The sequence below is a fragment of the Athene cunicularia genome, assembly GCF_003259725.1.
Source record: "Athene cunicularia isolate RWA chromosome 8 unlocalized genomic scaffold, athCun1 chr8_part1, whole genome shotgun sequence".
Classification (NCBI taxonomy): Eukaryota; Metazoa; Chordata; class Aves; order Strigiformes; family Strigidae; genus Athene; species Athene cunicularia.
In genome coordinates this window covers 5968914-5991455 of record NW_020799109.1, presented here as the reverse complement: position 1 = coordinate 5991455, position 22542 = coordinate 5968914, and the positions used below count along the sequence as shown (strand labels likewise).

Here is a 22542-nt window from a genome sequence, read left to right as displayed (position 1 = left end):
GCACCACAGATAGTAAAAAAGAAACAACCAAACAAAAACTGAGCCAAAGGGATTGTCTCTCTAAGCATGCCCGTTTCTTAGAGATTGCCCATATCCCTTTAAGGCAGCACAAACCCCTTCTTTATAGTGGTTTTAAAATGACCTCCTAAATTAAGACAGCAGGGTCAAACTGACCACACATTATCTAGCGATGTACTCAACTATTGCCTCATAACTTACAGATTGTTTATAGCCTTTTTTGTTAGAAAAAATAAGTTCCTCAGATCACTGTGCCTTATCTTTTAAAAACAAGTCTCTTTTCAATAGCCAGCATATTTTGGGAAAAATCACTCAATAATCTTGAATCCACCGTTGTCTTGCAGAGACTGCAAGAAATGACCAGCATCTCCAAAAGCCTAAAACTATAGTTCTCTCTCTCCCTCCCACCTCCCCAGTTAATAGGTAGATTATTCTAAAGGACTTTGAGGGAAAAAAAAACTTCTGAAGAATGGTTCAACCAGCCTCCATTCGGGACATGGTTGTTCACACCTGCAGTTAGCTTCCTCAGACATTCATATGTATTATTTCTCTGCATTAGTCCATAAACAGATTCATCTCTCACACCATGCATACACAACACAGGTAGTAAAATAAACTCGTCATACACAAACAAACAAAAAAACAGGACAGCACAACTTAACGTTCAGCTTGTAAGAGCCAATCCTCAGCACTAGGACACGCCAGAACTAGAATTGCTGGTACAACTTCGATTCATGCCTGCTATAAATCAATTACAGTACTGGCATTATAACATGGCCCCACAGTTATTTTGCCTGGGGATCCATATATTCAATGCACTGAAGTAGTGACTGCTGAATGAGCAGCTAGTCACTCTTCTGTTTTCTCTTTATTGGCATGGTGTCTGGACCACACACTGAATATATTTACTGCACATTAGCCAAACCCTGTGCAGAACACAGAATTATTCATTTACTCCAGGGCATTTCTTTGGTGTCCATCACTGCAGCAGCCCACCAATTTGCAAACAAATACTTCATTACCACCATTGGAGGTGAGGGAGGGTGTGGTTAGACTAAGCTTCATTTTACAACAGAGGCCCAGAAGCCAAAAGCTTCAGTTTGAGTGCTAAAATTGTGACAAAGACTGACTGCTTTCTCCACCCCTCGCTCCAGGTTATTTAGCGTTTCCCATCATTGTATACAGTAGAGCACATTTCGAGTTCCATCAGTTAAACTCAGGCCTTGGTGTCCCAAACAGTCTACAGAAACTGGGAGACTTGCAAGGAGTGGCCACCTGTGAAGAGCTGAAGCGCTGCACGGGATCTCTGTGGTAAGGGCAAGCCTCCCTGGCAGTGTTCAACCTGCACTGCTTACAAGACTGGGCTTTCCTACCACACTCTGGTTGCTGATAAAGACTTCCCCAGACCTGACTGCCAGGGTCTGCAAAGGCAGCAGCCCCCTGAGTACCTAACTCTAGGCTGCAGCCCTGTGCTCAACCCCACACTCTGTACCACCCCTGACAAGGTCTGCAGCCTGGTGTTTCCACAAACTTGCTTTGAGCAGTGGCCCCTGCTGGAAAACAGACCCAGAACCCAGCGGTTTACAAAGCTGGTGCCCCATCCACCCCATCAGCAAAGCTTGCCCTGAAGGTAGCCACCCAGCCTGCCTCTTGATCTGAAACATCTAATATTAGTAAGCCCACAGCTGAAGCTTGCTGAGCAAGTGGAGAATGATGCTTACACGTAACCTGTAACAAGCTTTGACTTGCAGGAGGCTATATATTTCCAATCCCAGTTTCTTCAAAATTGACTCCAGGGCTCTTGCCATACTTTTTTAGACAAGATTCAGTTAAATACAACACCTCACCCCAGCATTGCTGTTTTAGCAGTTAGATTTAAAAGTTGAGTTATTCAAGAAGCAAAAGACAAGGCCTGTATTTTGGGGGATTTGGGGCAGGGGATGAAGAGATCACTATTTACCCAGCACTTGGTTCCTCTGATGGTTGCATGAGCACATACCCGTACTTCTTAGGCCACGGTTTTCTCTGAAATTCTTCCTACTTCAGGAACTGACTCTTTAGGGGGATTAAAAAAAAAAAGAAAAAAAAAAACAAGAGAACTATGCCATCACCAGCTGTTAGAAGAATCAGCTAGCATATCCAGCAGGCCACCAGGGAACTATTCCCCCTTGCATTTGTGTTTTGATCTCATGACAGGCTCCAGGGACACCACCTTCATCTATCTCTTGACTGACTAGCTCTACTGTAGTCCCAAGATTTTTGCAGGGGCAGAAAGGTGAGGTCTTCCCTAATTTATTTTTTGTCTTCTGAAATCAGAGTATGGTGTAGGTTTTGCTCTCTCTCAGGCTGTTTTCTCAGACACAAGGGAGCTGCAGTTTGTTTATACTACAGGTTTGTCCACAGCTGATATGCCAGATGCAAATCCCTACTATGAGTCTGCAGCAAGGGGAAGCAATATTCTGATGCGAGAACATCCCCTTACAACACAAGAGCCTGGCAAACCACATTCCAGGTATGTCCACAGCACCCAAGTGCATTTGATCCACATGGTAAGTATGTTAACACAGTACCAGTGATGGAAGATATCAAGACCACAGGGGGAGGAGAGTGTGTGGGTAGTGGGGAGGGTTCTCAACTTGCAGTATCTGCGATGATTCCATCCAGACCTTCATCTTTTTCTTTCATTTTTGTAGAAAGGTGGTGATGGGAGTGGTGGGAGCATGCTTGCCATCAGCGTGTGAAGCCCTGCAGCTATGAAATGCCTGCCCGAACATGCAGAGCGCCGCAGGCTTCCACCCCACACTGCACGTGGCACGAAGCACCCCCACAGCTGAGGGTGCTCCTGGGGCCACCTCATATGGATCCACATACACCCAACCCCCCAAAAGTGTCAGGCCCTCCCCCCCGCAGAGCATCAGATCCCGTACGTGGCCAGTTCTGCTAGCTGGGGGGAGGTCTGGTGAGCACGTAGCCCACCGACTGCACGACTTGCCTGTGACTGAACACGTACCAGCAAATCCATCAGCAGGAGACCGATACTTCCACAGTTGCAGCTGGATGCATGTGCAGGGGCGTTTGCCTTGCCCCCCGAGCCATACGTGTCCCTGGGTAGGTGGGAAGATGGCTGCTTAAGGCCTCAAGACGCCAAGCACAGTACACACAGTGCAGCTTCTGTTCAAAGTAAGCAGCGACAGAATCGAAACCACTTCATTTCAAGGGTGCATTCAGGCCCTGAGCTGCAACTGGCATCGAGACAATTCTCCAAAGTGGCAAAGTGCTCCTCCTGAAGGAGCAAGTCCTGCCTGGCTCCCTTGGATACAGCAGTCTGCAGAAGTTTCAAGGACTAGGGCCACTGCATTTATCCACCCAGTTTGAATTATTGAAGTTATATCTCAGAAAATGAAGCAAGATAGGGTGGGTTGGTTGGTTGGTTTTTTTTGAGATTAATAAGAGATTGCTTAAGAGCTAAAGCATATATTTTGTTACTCCATTTTAACAGGAAAACAGATCTAAACCATCAACTGCGTACCTTTGTGCAGCTGCAGTGGAAATAATTTCAGATAATCTTGACTACAGGTAACCTGTAGGGAGAGGCAGGCGGTTCGCAAGGTTACCGGAACAGCAATCAAACCAAATGCTATCAGTTTCACTTGTGCATTCAGTAGGCAATCCAGCAAGAAGATGCAGCTCAGCTTTGATATGATTAAACAGATGAGAAATATTATCAGGCTTGAGGGATCCAATTTAACTGCAGTTACATAGAAACCAACTGTAAAAAGGCTTTATTTTTTTCTCTCATTACCCAGAATGCAGAAATGAACTCAAGAGACTCTTCCCATACCTCACAGAGGCTTCACAGACAAATTATGTTAAGACAGAAGTATATAAAAAGGACTTGAAACACCAGCAGTTTGTCAGAGGAATATAATTATTCCCAAAGCCAAAACTAGAAAGATGTTATCTCTGTGTGAGCCAGTTACCACATCTTCGAGGGCACCCAACATACATTTATATTCTTGTACACTTTCATTCATGAGCATGAGATACTGTTAAAGATGCACTTTTAAGTAAAGGTTTGGGAAAAAAAAAAAAAAAAAGGTCTACAGCTCTTTAAGAACTGAAGGCTTTTAAAGAAACCACAGAGCAATCAGCTTTTGAAAGCTCTTCTCTCATACACAGAGAATGCCATGAATCACACGCACATTAGCAGATGTCATGTGCAACACAAGAAGGACAGACCTCAAGCACTCTGGCATCACAAAGCAGCCTACGTTTTAAGCCTGCTGCTGACAGCCATAACACTGTTAATTACAATTTACAGCTTATAGTTGTGGGAGTGTTGCAGAAAATACCAGAGCAATAAAAACAATAATATTCTGCACCTGTTTAAATGCAAATTTTATTTGAAACTTTAGGCTGAAGTATTTGAGTCAACCATTACACCTGAGGTACTAGCTAAAGCACCATTTTAACTCCAGATGCACACTGCAATACCAGAAAATAAGCAAATTAAATTATTTAATAAGCCAAGCAGGCAAGAGGCTTTGACATAATGGTTAAACCTGTGGTAGAAGTTAAGCTTGGGGAAGCTTTAAAAGACTTTGTGCTTAACCTTTAAATACAATGAAAGGCTGTCCATCAACTTACAGTGTTTGCTGTAAGCCATCTCAGTGCAGAAGGAATGATACTGTTCTAATTTCCCCCATCAAATCTAACACACACAGTGTCTGCACTACAAGAAAATTATGTCTCTCTGCTGAGGAAAGCAATATGCAAGTCTCATGGTACATGTGGGGTTTTCTCTTTTAGCCAAATCTTACAGACCCCCCAAATAATTACTACACAACCACTCACTATCAGCTGCTCATTTCATCACACCAACATAACTGACACCATGGCCACCTCCAGATCTTAGGTCCTCTAACACAAAACAACCCCCACAGGACTAACAGCACCGAAGAGAACATAAGGAAAACCATCCAGATTTTGTTTCTCCTTATCACACTAAATTCATCTGCAAGACCATGGAATAGACAGTAAGGTACTGCAGCTATATCTAAGCTCTCCATACTCCATACATGTTTTCTAGCGTAGATATCACAGTGAGGTCAGTTTAAAAAACGAGTAGTTCACTTTCAAACACTTTAGACAGATTTACTTCCAGATAAAAAGCGTTAAAAAATGCTTCTAAAAAGTTGTATTTTTCACCAGAAGCTACCCATAATGTATATTATTTTCAAAAAGTTGGATATTCTGCAAACATCCTTATTATCCCTCTTAACAGAAAGCTGTTCATCTAAACTTTAATTCACAATGTCATTGCTTGGGAGTTTTACTAAATGCAGTAATGTTTCCTCTACATTTCAGCATAGATCAGAACTTAGTTTCCTAGGTCACCTTAAAGATAAAATCCAAGCTGCTAGCTTTCCAAGCAGTATTTGTGCCTTAACAATGCCTTTCTGCACACCCATTTTACTCTGAAGGAGTATTTCCATCTTACAGAAGAGTAGCATGTTTTATTCCTGGGCACATCTGTTTCCTACTCTTAAAGTACACACTTCATCTGCACTAAAAGTGTTATCAACTAGATTTATGAAACCCTTAAGCACACTAAGTATCTGTGTAAATCTCTACTCAGCCCTTTAACAGAAAAGGGTAGGGAAAAATATATCATGAAATACAGTGAAGAATCTGAGTGGCAAAGTAACTCTGATAATCTCAAATGTCAATCTTACATAAAATAAGAACTGACACTTACTCATTTGTAAGTGATATTAAAAGGCAGCAAGATGAATTTTAAAAAAGGCTTTATTATACAAAAGATAATCCAAACCCAAAAGAGCTCTTCTACAGTTTTAAGAGTTTTGTTCTGACTTGTACTTCCATATGCTTTTCCAAAAAGCCAAGATAAAAAGGCTCATCAGTCCCAATTTCTTCTTACCAAGTGTTGGAAAAAAACAACCATAGCTGCATCAAAATCTGCTATTTATTCTTTGTATTCCAAGAATTGCTGAAGTCTTTTCTTATGTTCTGTAGACACTTGCACTGCACTAAAAACAACAAATGCAGAACATAAGATTTTTGCATTAAATGTAATACACCACAAAAAGCCCCATGCCAAAACATTGAAATCAACAATTACACTGAAGCTAAATTTTAGAAAACCCAGCTGTATGAGAAACCTACATTCCAAGACAAAAACGTATATTAACCCTTAAAACTCTCACTCTTAACCTCAGTTTCTACTACTAAGAGACACTTGTCCCAAGAAACCTAGCCTATTTCCTTACCTTTAAACACACACAAGCAATTGTTTAACTTGCAAGAATGATTGAGGTAAGAAAGAATCTCTTAAAATGATCTCTCCTGTACATCGGGCACTTCCAAACCAAGTGACATTTCATCCCCACAGGGAAAGATGGGCAGATACTGCAGGAAGTTTCAGTCCCACTTATTTAGAGAGTCTGCCTGCTGCAACAGTAGCTGAGAAAGAACCATCAGACAACCAAGCAGCAAGGGAATCTGATTATTTGGATTCTTCACAGGATTCTCACCCTAAAGAACAGACAATTGTCTCTAGTTGATTTACTTTCTTTTCAACAGCTAAGATTTAATAAAAGTGTGGTATTCATGGACTGCTTCTAAAGAGTTCATGAAAAGTCACTCAAAAAGATTGCCCAGAAATCTATGAATAACAAGTTTCTACGGGGGACCATATATCTGCACAAGAATTTTTTAAGGTTCCAAAATAATAAAAAATACTAAAATACCATGCTAGAGTAATGACCCAACGGGATTTCTGACCCTTCACAGGTCCTACAATGACATTAATTAAAACTAAATTTACTAAGTGAGCAAACATGAAAAAGTTCTTACTTTAAGTGCTCCCCAAAGACAGTAGTTATCCGGTATAGTGCTGTTTTCAGAGAAGCTCTAAGTGCAAATCGTAGCGTTTTGTAGGATGTATCCACCAGACTTCCTGAAATCCTGGGGGGCTTGCTAGAAACATGAGGCAGTTTGAAATATCTATCTACAACCTGATTGAGAAAAGCATAAACAAACTTGTTTCAACTGTTCAATTATTTCATAATTTAACTAGCAACAGGTTTATGTCAAAGCAAAACAAAAGCACAAGTTCAGAAATCCCACCAAGACACACAAACATGTATTGGAGACTCAGCTTGACCTCCCATTTCCTGGCCATCAACATGAACCCAGAACTAAGTTCTATGAAATAAGATTCTCTGTTAATGAGTCTTAAATGCTAAGCACAACACACACTGCAGTAGAAGTTCAATCCTGTCCTGTATTATGAATTTGTTTCTTTCAGAAACAAGGGTATTGGGGGTCCCTCCCACCCCAGTGCCCATTCTTAGAACAGATGACTTACACTAAAGAACTTCGATAACTTCTGAATTCTTTTCAATAATCACCATTAAGGCAGTATAAAATGATTACGGCAGTAGGACACACATAGTCTGGGAAACAAATCTGGATTTTTTTGAAATACACATTACACAAACATCAGCAATTTGAGAGTAATGTCTTAGCTTTAGTAGAGAAACAACAAAGATCTTATCTCCTGTGATTTGCAATGTCTCCAAGTGCTCCAGGTTGCATGAGGAATTGTGCACAGCCAAATAAAGATTAAATCCTAACTATGAATAAAATATAGTATTATAATTGCATCCCTGAAAAAAGTCTTTAACTGAGCACATAATAGCTTTCTTTTTAAAATGAAACATTCTATTTAAAACATGTTTTCTACTTCTACATTTTAAAAAACTAACAAGGTTTTTATTCAGCTGTTTCATAATGCACATAGTGGCAACAAGCTGTTTTGTTTAGATTAATTGCAGAGGAGTTGTTACAGTGGTAACAACCTGAATTGTTATGACTGATCAGCAAAGTCAAAATATAAAGTTAACAAAACTGTTTCTCTTCTCCTAAATTTGTTCTGCAGTAAGGAAAAGTTAACAGTTTTTACCTCCTGAAGAGTCAGTAAAGTATTCAGGATAGCTGGCAGTGTGGTTTGGACAACTCCAAACTGGTCTTCAGTAAAGGAAGCTGCTACCAAATGAGACAGACCTTTAAAAAAAAAAAAAAAAAAAAAAAGAAGAAGTTTGCTATAATTACTGGATTCTCAGCTTCTGAAGCATTAACAAAGATCATGGTTTTGCCTGACAATTCTACTAGTGTGACGGAATTCTTCAGGACTTACTGCAGCCAGATGACAAGTTACCTCAGCTTTGGCTTGCTTCAGAACTAAACCACTCACTGGTTTGACAGGTGTACAACAGTTTGAGGTTGATAAGGCAAAAGAGATTGTATATAAATTTTAAAAAAGCATTGGCTCCTGATCAGAGCTGTACCTGACATCAACCAAGAGACAGGACCTATTTCACAATTCTTTTAGCCATAAACAACATTTCCAGATCACTTAACTTCCTTTGTTCTGCTTGTATGAGGAGAAATCTCTACTACTTGAGGGAAACCTTGATGTAGCTTTAAATCCCGTCTCAGTTTATTTATCATATTTTTTTTTAATTACAGCCTAGTGCTCTGCCCTTAGTTAAAACACAAATGGTATCTTCTGCTTTTCTGCCAAATGCATGTGTGATTCATTTCTCCTGACTCACCAACCCATCACCTTCAGCCTGACGCAGTATGGCATTATCTGCCCATAAAACATAACCTAGGAAAAAGATGAACTTTTGCACAGCCAAATCTAACAAAAGATTCTATCAATACCGGTATTTGCTCATGAGTTTGAAAGAAACAAGAAAATCTCATAGCACAACCTCATACTGTCATTGTTCTTTTAATTCTCTGCAGACCATCTTTTCCCATTTATTTAAGTTACTACCTGAGTGCCTCCCTCCCTCAACTTTCTGTGATTAACAGAGAAAGACTCAGAGCCTTTAGTCAGAAAAGCTGTTGTAAAACGACATAATAAATCTGTTACTAGAAAAAAAAAAAAAAAAGCAAAAGTGATACATGGGTACACACAGTAGAGAAGCAACAGAAACCGAGTTTAGGAATTTCTACCAAACCTCTACAGAACATAAACTAAGAGATCTTCCACAGGATCTCAAAACTAGCAAGTGAAGTAGAGCTTTATTCATTTGGTATCTGAAATGCAGTCAGCTTTTTGTGAAAATAGATTAAAAGATTTTTCTTCTGTTACATTTACAAAGCACAGAGCCCCAGAAACCTGGAATCGGATCCTTTTAGCTGTTGTAGTTCCATGAGCCAAAAGAATAGATCACTCAGGTATATAAACTGCTTCTTACCTTCCAAAGCCCAGATGTGCATTTGGGCATCAGAGAAGACAGCTTGGATGGAGGCTTCTGGGTGCTGAGAACAAATCAAAGCACTCTGAGGGCACTTCATAAATAATATCACCGAAATTGCAGGTTTCAATTAAGGTATTACACATTTGATAGGGTAATGTCCCTCATCTTGGAAAAGACCTTCAAGGCTGATTGATCTCAGGGAATAGCCAGAGCAATCTTTTAAGACACAAATTATTTTTGGACAGGAGCTGCCCACAAATCTGTATCTATAATCGGGACTTTAAAAAAAAAAAGCGTATTAACTAGCTAGTGGGGCTAGCTAATGGGGGTTAGTGGGGCTAAATGGGCAATACAATTCCCCCATGACTATTCCATGACTTTGCTTGCTTCAGTCTCCACTCCAGTCTACAACTGATCAGAAAACACTACTGTACATTTAAGCATAAACCACTGTATCACATAGAGATCTGCATACAAAAATGTGATCTCTACTTGCAGGAAATATTTGAAACCCCTGAAAAATAACAACCTAAATTAGAGGGGGATGCTTTTGTAAAACGTAACTGAATTATTGTTCAATTATGCTAAGAGAAATACCCCATTGGGGTTTTTGTGCAAACACTATGAAAGCTTAAAGTGTTCAAATTCACCTGAAAAGTTTCAGTAATTTTAGTACTGGTATTTTGTAAGGAGAAATTCTCAACGTTTTAACTACTACTTCTCCCACAAAAGAAAACTATGAAGAATTTACTTGGTACACTGACTTAACAAAACGCAGTTAACTGAATTTTAAAATTAACTAGAAGCCGTGTCACCTTACAGTTAGTACACCAAAACAACTGCATTTAAGTTCTCAGTTGAGTTTTACTAGTATGTGATGGTTTATGCAAAATGCAGTTTACAATCAGGAGAGTTTAAACAAGTATTCTTATTATTATTATTCTTTCTTATGCAGGTATGGAATAATAATCCTGCTATGAAATTCACAGTAAGTACAAAGTTGTGCTTGTGGAAACCTTTAGATTAAAAAGATGGTTTTTAAACTGTTACTATATGCAAAAGGTACACAGCACCACAGCACTATTCATATGCTCATCTATTTCTAGTCCCTGCTGCTCAGTCACAAAACATAAGATCATGATTACCTTGCTGAAGAAATACATTATCAGCACTCGTTTTGCCAAGAAATTTTTTATCTGAAAAGAAACAAAAGATTACAAATATCATCTGTGTTTATCTAAGGTGTGCACAGTTGGCCCTCCCCAACCTTACCATCTTCTCACAGTATAAAAGAGATTGGAGGGTGGGGGGAAAGACTTTTGTTATGTCAGCTAATTGGAGAAGGAAGTATTCTTTAAAAAAAGAATTGAAAGTTCTTCCAGAAGAGAGAACACCTAAGGTGCACGGGCTGTAACTGATCTGTACTGCAAGTTTTACTCTACCTGTTCTTGCTTGTTCTGAAGCCACGTGTAAATAAATCTTGGCTGTACCACTTCACTGCCAACTCTTGCAGCAGAGACCACTGGGGAAGATTTCTGGTGGGAACCATTCATTTGCAGATCTACAAGAGAAATACAATATCTTCAGAAAAACTGGTTCCTGTCACGTCAATCCTTAAGATACAGATCTCTAATGACCTGACTATTACACTTATGATTACAAGGCTAAAAACAGTGGTGTGGAAAATAATCTCTACCTGAATCTGACGTCCACAACTTTGGTCCCCTTCGCGTAACTTGAGGACTTTGGACTGATACATGCCAAGGAGAGTTTACACCCAGAATTCCCATCTTGCAATTTAAAGAAGGTGAGCTAAGAGGCGAACCAACGTCAGACCCAGACAATGTCTTTAAAGGCGTAAGGGATGGTTTAACCAGTGAAGACATGGAGGCTCTGGGAATGATGTTAGACCTCGGTGACTGGAAAGCCATGTCTTCTCTCACCACGGCTCCTGATGACAAAGAACACACTGCATGAAGACAAACAGGCTGCCACATATGAAATAAGAGGTGAGCTTGTTATTTGATCGCTGTTTCAACAACCTCTCTATTATTAGAACTTTTATTAAGGGACATTGTTTCCCCTGTGGTTTTTGCACAGAAGTACACATCTACACGAGCATGAAGTGTTTTAAAAGTTCATCAGTTTAAGAACAGCAAGTGATGAGAAGGATTCCTGTGAATGTATTTATTTTTCTCCCTTTGCTAGCTAGCATTACCACACCCTGGTATATACCGACAAGAAGTGTGCTTTTAGGATTAAGTACTAGAAAAAAGGCTACCTACAGAAGAATGGCAATTCTTTATGATTCTGCTTGGTGCATAAGAAAAGACATGTCAGTCTCAAAATCCAAGGAACAGCAGAAGAAATTCACCTCCAAGATACTAACCGTCCCCCGCTGTTCCCAGGGCACTTGTATCCAAGGCATTGATGCCAAGGGATTCAATTACCTGGCACCCCTCGTGCTAATACAGCTCTGCTGCCAGGAACAATGCCTAAGTCTGGCATGCAAAACACCTGAAATGCTTGCAGGCTGCACACAGCTCCAGAGTCAGACTGGCTTTTCTTATTCTACAGGGATATTAGTGAATCACACAAACATATCCAAAGTCCCCACAACACCAAAAAAAACCCTAATTTTACCATCTTGAACTAATTATAAGAGCAGCTATGAAAATTACAAAGCATCTCTTGGCAAGACTCAAGTTCTCCCTGTACTAGGTTGAACCACTCAATAAAACTGCAATTAGACTTTCTTAATTCATGCACGTGTGGAAAAAATACTATATGGAACATAACATCATGCAAAGTAAACAGAGTAAACATAATCTTTCCAGGTTTTCTAGTTATTTTGGGACTATTTCAACAAGCATACCTAAAATGTAATTGGGGGAGACTTTTTTTTGTTTGCATTTATTTGCAGGGAACCGCGCGACTCATTTTCCCCATACAGCTTAATTGAGACTAATGCACCTATGTAATCTGCTGGTAGTTCCATGCTTTACAAACTAGTACGAGCATTTCCTCACGCACCTGGAGTCTGTGGAGATACTTTCAGCTCTCCTGCTGGCTGCTTCACTCTCCCATTTGCTGCTGCAGCTTCCTGCTGTGCGATCAGCCTCTGGGTCAGATCGCTCAGAAGACTCAAACACTCCCTTGATATTGCAGTCCAGTTGTGCGGGTGCCCACCTAGCAGTATGCACACAAAAAGGAACTGCAGTAGGTATGTTTAACCCAGATGGCTCATCCTTCTATCTGTTCTGACAGTGCCCATGTGCTCTCAGCATAAGCTTCAGAGATTAGAGTACCACTCCATTTCTAAAAAGACACAGTGCATCTTCACTGTGACAGTTTATTTGTTTTGAGAGGAAGATGAAAACATGGACAGATTCTATCCTCCTGTCAGTGGATAATTCTAAAAAGACTTTAGTGAAACCTGCTAAACAAGCAGGAAACATAGGCAGTTTGGCCATCTGAAATTACTGAACAACTAAAATAAACAAAGTAAAAACAGTGGTGATGGCAAACAGTCCTGAAGTAGTACAAACACTAGAATTCCTGGTGAGGTGTAACAAAAAGTTCCTGAAGGCTTCCAAGCAGTTTTAACTGATTTTCTCTACCATATCTTTGTATGTAGCAAGAGGCTTGAACACTAGTTGAAATTATAGCCATTGTTTGCTTTAACAACTCTAGTGGTAATTCACTATTTATCCTTGATTTCACCTCGTTCACATCTCAACATTAGGCTTTCATACCCATCCCTTAGATTATTCAGTTTGGGCTATTTAACTGGTGATGTCAAGAGGACCTTACTTTCAATACCCTAAGACCTCATAGTTGTCATTTAAATCAGACAACAGGCACAAGAATTTGTCCAGTTTAGTAGATAAAACAATAATTAAGCCTCCTCTTGGAAAAGGCATCATAGGGATACTTCTACTTATGAGGCCTTCTGGATTATGTAGCATGTGTAATAGCATTAAATAACTTCTAAAAGCATTTGACTAGCACTTTTATTTAAAAAAAAAATCATTATGAAATAGTTTTTATAATTACCTGGCTGACTAAGGCTGAAGACTTCCTGTCGTCGAACAGGAGAATATTGCGAAAGTAACATCAAGTCTTGTAAGGCTAAAAACTACAAAGGAAAACGTTTTAGTGCATACAAAGTCCAACATATTTCCTTAAAAATGCAGTTCTCTATGCAAAAGCAATCCCTACCAAAGAATGAGTTCACACAGACTAAACCCAGCCACGTAACAGAAGAAAGAAGGCAAAGGACTGCACACATGCCTAGAACCACTCTGGACAGGGCTGCTGAGTTGGTAAGAGCTTCAGGTATGTCATTTCTCTGGAGTTAAAGATCTAATGCTATTTTTTATCTTAACAGCTAACAGCTCAGACAGAAAGAGACTAAAACACAAGAAAGTCTAAGGAAAGGACTAGTTTTGCAAGCCAGAGCTAAACTACACAGTGTGACATATGGTACCAGACCCGATACTGCTTTTTTATGTGATTAAGTAGTTAATATGGCAAACCAAAAATAACCAGGTATCTCACACTATGCAAGATCTAATTATAAATAAGACACCTTAGTAATGGCTGAAATTACAATTAAACTTTCTCTACCTTTAACCGTGCTGTGCTCAACACTTCCCTACCCATCCTTTGATAAAGCAGCAAAGGTTAAAAAATTATTCAAGTGGATTGCAGCCCATTATTATCTCCAGTCTTACCACAGATCTGTAAAATCAGTAAATGTGGATTTTACATGTGCAGGAAGATATATTTATTTACCTAGTATTTCTTATATGAGGTCTCCAATTTCTAAGTACTATAATCAGTAAATCCCATTAATGATTACTGTAGTCAGACCAAAACTACTCTTCTTTAATAGCAGATTTTATGTAGCTTTTTAGTATCGTCTTTTAAAAAAAAATAAACCCAACTTCCAACATAAATATGGAAATATTTTTTTAATTTCAAGAGAGAACAGAATTTCAAGAGAGACAGATAAGTCAAATATAAATAGCAGGGACAAAGCGTTAATAGTGTACAAAGGTTTGACAAAATGCTTGCTTATCTGATAAGACTCAGAGCTGAAAGAGTTAAAAAACCCCTGAATGTCACTAACCTGTTATTTTTGCATCAGTACACATTAACATGCTGCAGACAAATAAATCTTGCCTCCAATTAAATGAGTCTGTCTTCAGCTTAAAGCAACAGCGTGCTAAGCACCACCAGGTGTCACCACTAAACAAATTTTCTCCCATTCAGTGTTACTGTGTCCTTGAGTGTTCCCAGGCAGCTTTTGGAAGAATTCAACCTCACTGAAAAGAACCGGTACCTAGAAGATCTGATTGCAATGCTTTAAGAAACACGTCAGCACGCACCTAGCTGGGAAAACGGTGGGCATTCAATTACCTTTATAATTAAGGGAGGATTGCTGTTTAAGATTTTAGGCAGGCACTGGTCTGTCTCCTCAGCAAAAGTTGGCTGGACAGGAAAATGATGTGTCTAAATAGAAACATCAGAAGATGTGTTATACAGAGCAAAAGAGAAGAAAACCTTATGAAAGACAACACCCGAGCTGTTACTTCTCAGATGAATGATAAACTACAAAAGCACATACCGCTTTGCTTCAACTTACTGTAAAATAGCCTAAAATTTCTAACATTGAAACAAAACCATCTTAGTCCTTAGGTCTAAAATTGTGAAATCTTAGAAAATCCAGGTATTTTTATGTTCAAATGCCTTCCACGTACGCATATAATTCATAGCTAGGGGCTATGAACTCATCATTATAAAAAGAAATTCCTCTAACCACATACCTAGGAAAAACTAGCAACACAATATTCGGAAACAAGACTGAAATCAGAACTGTAATGTTCATCTTCAACAGTGTAACCACTCTGGTGAAGAACTGATGGTTCTTTTACCAAATAAAGTATTTTTTTAATTCTTCTTTTGCACTGTTTCACTGATAAACTAATGAATTCTTATTTTTATCATCATGATTTTTCACATTCCGTGTTTTAATAGAATTTCTGTTCTTGCAAGTACCACATTTAAGATGTAAGTAGCAGTGCTTAAATTGTGTCAAACATTACATCTTTTTAATGCTATTTAACATGGACCAGTTTGGACACAGATTACCCGTCAGTTTTGTGTTACTGCACTCATTTTATGTATCATAGCTTTATTCTTCTCTGTTTCCAACCGCAAAAAATTGAAATCTTAAGGTAGAAATTGCTTTCAAAGTGTTAATAAAGTGACTTAATGGGGACTAAGTTTACAATTTCTTTCCTGACTTTTCAGTTAACACTATGCAAATATTTACAAACAGCTTTGGAAACTTTTTAGCTCATAAAAAAAATCATGTGGATAAAAAAAAAAATAATAATAATCTTGTTGAACAGCCAAAAGGGCAAGGTCCATTTTACATCTTCACAGCTGGATGTTTCTTTTGTCTTCCAAAGTTTCATAAGCAATACAGTAATTACAGACATTGACACACAGTGTTATCCTTTCAAATAGGTTGTTCACACTTCAGAGCTGTTGCTGGAGCTGTCTACAGACTGGCACATCATTACACCAGTTATGCTGGATTCACTGTTAACCTTTTCTCCATGCAGTCATAACAACTAGACCTTTTTAATTAAAGCTAACACTCCAACAAGTACCCTATGCCATTTCATCCCTTAATTCCTGGCAAAACACTCTTAAGCTTTTCTTTTTTCCCCTACTAATCTGCAGTCTAAACAAAAAAACTTAGATGAACAATTTTTGCCTCTGTATTCCTACAAAGAAATACCTGGATTTATCAACAAAGATCAAGTCTTCTCTGATTCTTTGTTGGCAAGACTTTCTCCCCCCCTTCTTCAATCATGGTCTCACATTTATTCTAATACAATTAATTACATATGGTCTTTTTTTAGCCATATTAATTTGTAACTTAATGATTGAATGAAAAAGCACAAGTGTCTTAATTCCCAGGATTGCTTAAAGTCTATTTTAATACTACAGTCTGAATTAGATTAACATGTCTCTGCTTTGGAGAACTCTGCACTTTGATGGTTTGCTTGAATTTGAGATTTCTAGAGCTTAGCTCACAGAAAATTATCAGCATTTTGTTCTCTTTCCTATGGTAAAATTGGATTGAAAGCTATACAGTTTCCAGACATTATTTTTCCACATAACCTGTAGCTATTTGTCACAAGTCTTTAGATAGTTTCACATTCAAATACAAAATCATTGCATGGAAACACATGCAGAGACCATGCAGTAAGCTCTGCCAGACACACATGGGTGCTGCACCAGCTCATCTCTCTTTACACCTAAGGATGACAAAGAACAAGGCGCAGACTCCGCGAAGCACAAAGTGGTTCTTTGTTAGGGTGGCCCCAACAGCACCTGCACACCTTTAGCATCATATACAAACAGAAGGGGGACACAGAAACAGAAGTAGAGGAGTAAGAAGAGGAGGTAGAAATAACAAAGCGTTAATTTTGTAAACAGCACAGGCTGTCTTGCTATAAGGAGAGAAAGGGAAAGTCAGTTAATGCCCAGGCCCCTATCAACTGTTCAGTTATCAGATACCATCTGTAGTGCACGCTTTGAAAATTCAAGAACTCAGCGTAAGTTCTTTCCTAGTAAAACTGCTTTTGAAAAGAAAGTAGTATCTGTGAAACACTGATGTTATACCTTTAGCACTGTCACTCAGTACTAACCTCTGTGGCATGTATTTTGAAGAGTAACCATGCAATGTACCAGGTAATCAGAAGAAACACGCCACACAACCAGGCATGGTAAAACAGGGAGATATCCAATAAACCAGTCAAAGAGTCAAGAGGATGCAATTCACTGCAAATAAAACAACCGAGAAAATATTTTTATTATGGAAGATGTCTATAGTCAGCTATTATAGTAGTAACAACTGCAAGAATAAAGTGGCTTTTTTTTTTTTTTTTTTCAAAAGCAATTTCTTCAAGATGTTTGAGATACCAGTTTTTTAGTTTTTCAGTAACTGTGATAAAATGAAGAAAAATTAAGGAAATTAAGGAAAATAAATATGAAATAAATAACAATGATTACAGTTTCAGCCAATTAAGGTACTAAGACTCCTGCTTCCCTATTTTAAAACAAATGGCAGACAAAGATATGTCCCCTCCCCCAAAAAATCCCCCACAAAAAAGCAGGTAAAACACATGTATGTAATTTGGAGAGATTGGCCTTTCTAATACTTTAGAGACTTAGAGAGATGAAGGAAACAGAGAGGATTTCTTAATGACTGTCTACAAGATGGTTCCTACAAGGGGATGTTGGTTCCTTCTGGCTCCATTTCAGAAGTACCCACATGCTGTGTGGGGAAGCAAGGAATCGAGTCCTACTAAAACCAGTTGCTAAGCTGGACTTCTTCAGCAAAGGCAGCTGCCAGCAATGTTCTCCTGCAAGTTTTTAGCACAAAGTACTACCTACCTGTCTAGATGAAGATTCATTGTGGTACTTATCCATACTTTTGGGATATAACCTATGGGATGAAAAAGAAACAAGTGACAAATGTGACACCGCAAAACACATACACAATAGGCCAAACAAAAGACAAAAGTAGAATGCATCTATAGACAAGAGACTGGTCTTGTAACACACGTGCACCAGAAAATAATCTGCCTTTGGGGGTTTTTTGTCTTTCTATTTCTTTAAAAAAAAAAAAAAAAGAGAATGAAAAAAGCTTCAGGCCAGCAACTATACACTGAGACATGTAGACCTCATCTCTTACTGCTAGCTTCTCAGCACCGAGTTCTTTGTGTTTCTTCACTAACAAGAGGGTTAACAGTAATTTAACCTTCACTACAGCTCAGGCAACTTTTAAAGACTTAATGGAAACTGATCTAGAACCACCATACTTCTAATTCATTCCTTAATGTAAATAAAGTGGAAATAATTCTATCATGTTTTGACATCATTTAGGAGGATAATTACAACCATAACATAAAAAAATTCCTGATTTTTAGAAAGTCCAGTGCAATCATCTTCAGCACAGACTTTTTACCATTGTTTTAAAGACTGAACTTCATTTTCATATGGGAGAGAACCACACTGCCTTTGTTTCCCCAGCTTCCTCCAAATAATATGAAGTGCACTTGAGAATAAACTCAACGTACTAATTTTTGCTTAAAAGATAGTGAAAGCACAGCAACATTACATATAGTGAAGTAATGCCCAGAGATGTTTATCCATGTTTAAAAATATTTGGGAATATTTTTAAAAGGGGAATATAAATTACAGACTAACACAATTTTGCTTTAATTGCACTGTGCTTTCAGATTTATAATCTTTTTGCAACAAATTAAAATGGGTATGTAAACAGTGGCCTCAAGCTTCAGATTTGAAAATATACACTTGTAAACCACCAGCTGATTAGAATTTGGTAGCTCTCTTATATTCAAGTTATTTCACAGCTGCCTGCAACAAGATTTCCTGCACAGGAGAGATCACCAGAGACAACAGTTTATGTTTTGGAACAGTGACCAAACACAGACTTCAAGTTAGAAAATTATTGTTCTCCACTTCCTTCTCCTTAGAATATTGTCATCATCTTACAGTGTTATCCACTAGACAAATTCTTGAAGGTGTTAATCTCTTTGGAGAAGGGACATTTCTCATATGCCAAACAAACTTCTGTGAGGCTGTAGGAATTGCCATCATACAAATACTGCTTGCTGTACAAACCCTGTGCCTTTTCTTTTTATTTTAGAGAGGCATCAAATCTCTTTTTTTGTTTAAACAAGTCTATGTGCTAGTTACCTGGAAGGCTGAAAAATAGTATAACAGGCCTGACTGATTAAAAATAAAGTTTTCAAAATACAAGGAGGGGGGCAGGGAGGAGAATTTCAGGAACTCTTACCAAAAAAGTAGTATGCGACACAGAAGTTTCTAACAAAATATAGCGATTCCACACAACTGTGTTTAATGAGAAGAAGCAAAGATCTTCTGAACCGTAAGTACTTGTATTGCTAAAAACAAACAAAAAAATAGCTCAGTATTCTTCATGCAAAACAAATCAATGAGATGGTAAAAAAAAAAAAAGGACTAGGCATTTGAAAACCTGAAGTCAAGATGAATTAAAAAATTAATTTATGCTATTTACTCTCCCAGTCTCTTCCATTTTATAATCCTTTCTAGTTCTCACTTCTTTTCCTACTTGTAGCAGTATGAATATGGAGGATGGAGTAAACTGACTCTATACACAGGAGGACAAACTAAAAGAATGCTGTCTAATGCAAAATAAACAAAAAACCCCAAACAAGGCATGTTTAATCTACTAGATTTCATTTACATTAGAAGTGTTCCATTAAAATGTAGGGAAAATTCAAACAAGAATGAATAACAATCCTCCAAACAGCAAAACCAGTGTAACAGTGATGCCTTTCTCCATATAAACAAATTATGTCTTTCCAAACAATTAAAGCAACCCGCCTGACCCTATATGCATATAAAACCAAAGTGATTTACTTACTTGACTAAATTTCATTTTTAAAAAAGAATTAGCAATATTCAAATAATAGAATTTTTAAAAAATACTATAACCACAGCACTGCCAAAATGGTGCTTGGTTTCAGATAAACTGAACAGTCATGACTTAAATGTTTCCCACTAATACAACCACCCTGGTTTATAGATATCTTTTGGTATCTACACCAAACTGGTTGGACTTTGTAAATCTGGGAATGATGCAAAGTTGATATCTGCTGTGAGGCTACAGCAAGAGAAGAAATATTTTTTAAAATGATGTTTCACAAGCCACACCTCACCATTTTGTACTGGTACAGATTTCTGTAGAACTGCTAGAGCCCCCTCTAAAGGAATTACTGAAATTTCAGTTTCCATAGCACTACACACATAAAACAAGCTTCGGATGTTGAGCTTTAAGCAAGATTTAACATGCTATTTAGACTTTTAAGTGAGCTGGTACCCAGTTACAACTGCTAATATGTTGGTGGGTTTGGTTTGGGTTGGTTTTTTTTGTTTTTTTTTTTACTCTCAAGATTTTTAGCTTTTAGGTGACCCTTGCTGTCAATTCCAGGAGTTAACATCCAGCTTGTGTATACTGTCTCTTGCCTGTAGTTCACTTGCTGCAATGGTCCACCTCAGCCAGCTTTTAACATCCATTAGAGGAGTGTTAATTTTATAGTCACAGCATTCCAGATTTCTGTGTTCATTTGAAAGGAACGGAGCAGGAAGGAGGAAGATGAACACTACTGGCATTTAAAACTAACGATGAGTGTATGCTTCATCTATTAGTGAAAGCATGACAACAGACATCTGCTACTGTCATATACAAAACCATAAACAATCAAAGCTTTTTTGATCGCTGTTTTACTTAGACATGTCTTTCTGCAAAGGTGCTTAAACCTCTTACCTGTATGACTGGAAATGGCAAGTAATTCATATTGTTAATAAGATACAAAAGACTGTAACTGTATCCCATGAAAGCTCCAGAAAGCAGAAAAAAGAGGTGATACTCATTCAGGCACATCTGAGGAAGAGCATCATCTAGGCTAAAATAGCAAACTTAGAATTAATTCCCAGTTAAAAAAAAAAATACAGTCATTCTAGCCTTAGGAAGTTCAAATCAGAAGTTTGATTTTACTTACCCAATCTATGTACGATGGTATCTCACTAAGTTTTTTCTAAAGTAGGTATCTCACCATCTATTTTTGTAATTTATGGATGAGGATGCTTCTGGTATTTATGAAGTATGTCACATTAATCAGAAAACCAAAACTTAGTTCACGTGACAACCAATTTATCATCATTTAAATTTCCTTTAAGAATCCTGGCAATTTAGGTTTTCTGGCTCAATTATTTCTCTGTGCTTTGTAATATTTGCAAAGGAGGCTATTTCCTATCCTTTAATGAAGGATATCAACATATGTTTATTCTTGATACTGCTTACATTTTACATTTTTGTTTGAAAGAAGCCACGAGTAAATATGTTTTACAATAGAAGTTCTTTGCATAACTTATCTTCAACACACACAAATAATTACCTTTCTGAAGTTGTGCAGGACACAGCAAGAAACTGGAACTTCCCTTTGGTCATAACTGCAGTGCACCAAGCAACCAACATTCCCATTATAGCATGAACAACCGAATGGATAACTTGCCGAGGGTGAATAATTTTTCCTATCAGTGCTAATCGAGAGCATGGTATTGAGGGCACAACTGTAAATAAAAAGCCAGAAGTGAATTTTCATTTGTTACTAATAAAATCCTTCATTAAAAAAGGTAAACAACAAAAAAAAAATTTGTCATGACAGAACTTCTCCCAGTTGGAATCAGTCACTAAATGATAAAGAAGTCAATGAAGCAGCTCATCTAAGAGGGTCTCAGCCATGAAGTAAGCAGTAATCTAGGATGACTTACTTCAAAATAAGCTTTGCTTATTGTCTATATTAATTGAAAAAGAAATCTACCAATGTTAAGTACACTGACTGTGGATACAAATCTCTTTAAATGGTCATCCTGTTTAACTTGGGTATCACAGTTCAGCAATTTACATAACTCACCTGCATAAAATTCAGCATTGAAGATGCTTATTACTAGTGTCACCAGAGACATAAGGAGGATACAAAAGATGACATAGGAAGTATATAAGTCATTGAAAGAATCTAAAATTGAAAAAAAAAAATATTGCTCAGAAGATTGCAGTAACACAACAGTGACATGTTAAATAACAGAAAAGAACATTTAAGCAGTTAGCAATAATCCAGTAAATGCATAAAGGGGAGTAATGTTCAACAGACTCTATAATCTCGTACCAGATCTGCCCAGCTGCATAGTATTTCTGCATAAAAACATATTTAAATTTCACAGAAACGATTTTACACCCTCATAAGTGAAAAAAAAAACAAACTTTCAAAGTGAATTAAACTATGGCTCAACTAACACAGCTTCCCTTCACATAATAAAAGCTGTAACTATACAGCTACACTTAAAAGGTAAGAAATTCCTTACAGAGTAAATTACTTTTGATTGGTTCTTTGGGGTTTTTGTATTTTCAAAGGGAGAAAGAAATCAAGTCTCTCTGCCTGGAGCAGCTAAATGACCAAAGGCATCAAGTTTTCACCTAAACATCCCTCAGTTTTCTGTGTGTGCAGTCGAGGGAAAGTTATTCTCACCATACTGAACGGCTGTTTCAGGAATTTCACTTATGATTCAAAGC

At 38.0% G+C, this 22542-nt stretch overlaps 1 protein-coding gene across 2 annotated transcripts; it reads right to left on the bottom strand.

The window, feature by feature from the left end:
- Positions 1 to 5712: 5712 nt before the first annotated feature.
- Positions 5713 to 21982, bottom strand: NDC1 (NDC1 transmembrane nucleoporin). Of its 2 annotated transcripts, XR_003398919.1 has the most exons (17): positions 21887 to 21982; positions 21368 to 21542; positions 20737 to 20875; positions 19222 to 19330; positions 17793 to 17844; positions 17045 to 17177; positions 14739 to 14831; positions 13371 to 13452; positions 12348 to 12503; positions 11011 to 11265; positions 10757 to 10875; positions 10460 to 10510; positions 9312 to 9375; positions 8006 to 8106; positions 6895 to 7055; positions 6309 to 6573; positions 5713 to 6068 (listed from the first exon to the last, which is right to left on the bottom strand). XR_003398919.1 is itself a non-coding variant. In XM_026853815.1 (16 exons), the coding sequence occupies exons 1-16, from the start codon at positions 21936 to 21938 to the stop codon at positions 6005 to 6007; spliced, it is 1806 nt and encodes a 601-aa protein (XP_026709616.1). In that variant the 5' UTR covers positions 21939 to 21982; the 3' UTR covers positions 5809 to 6004. The 2 variants fall into 2 exon arrangements, 1 of the variants encoding a protein (XP_026709616.1); XM_026853815.1 differs by lacking the exon at positions 6309 to 6573 and having other exon boundaries at positions 5809 to 6068.
- Positions 21983 to 22542: the final 560 nt, after the last annotated feature.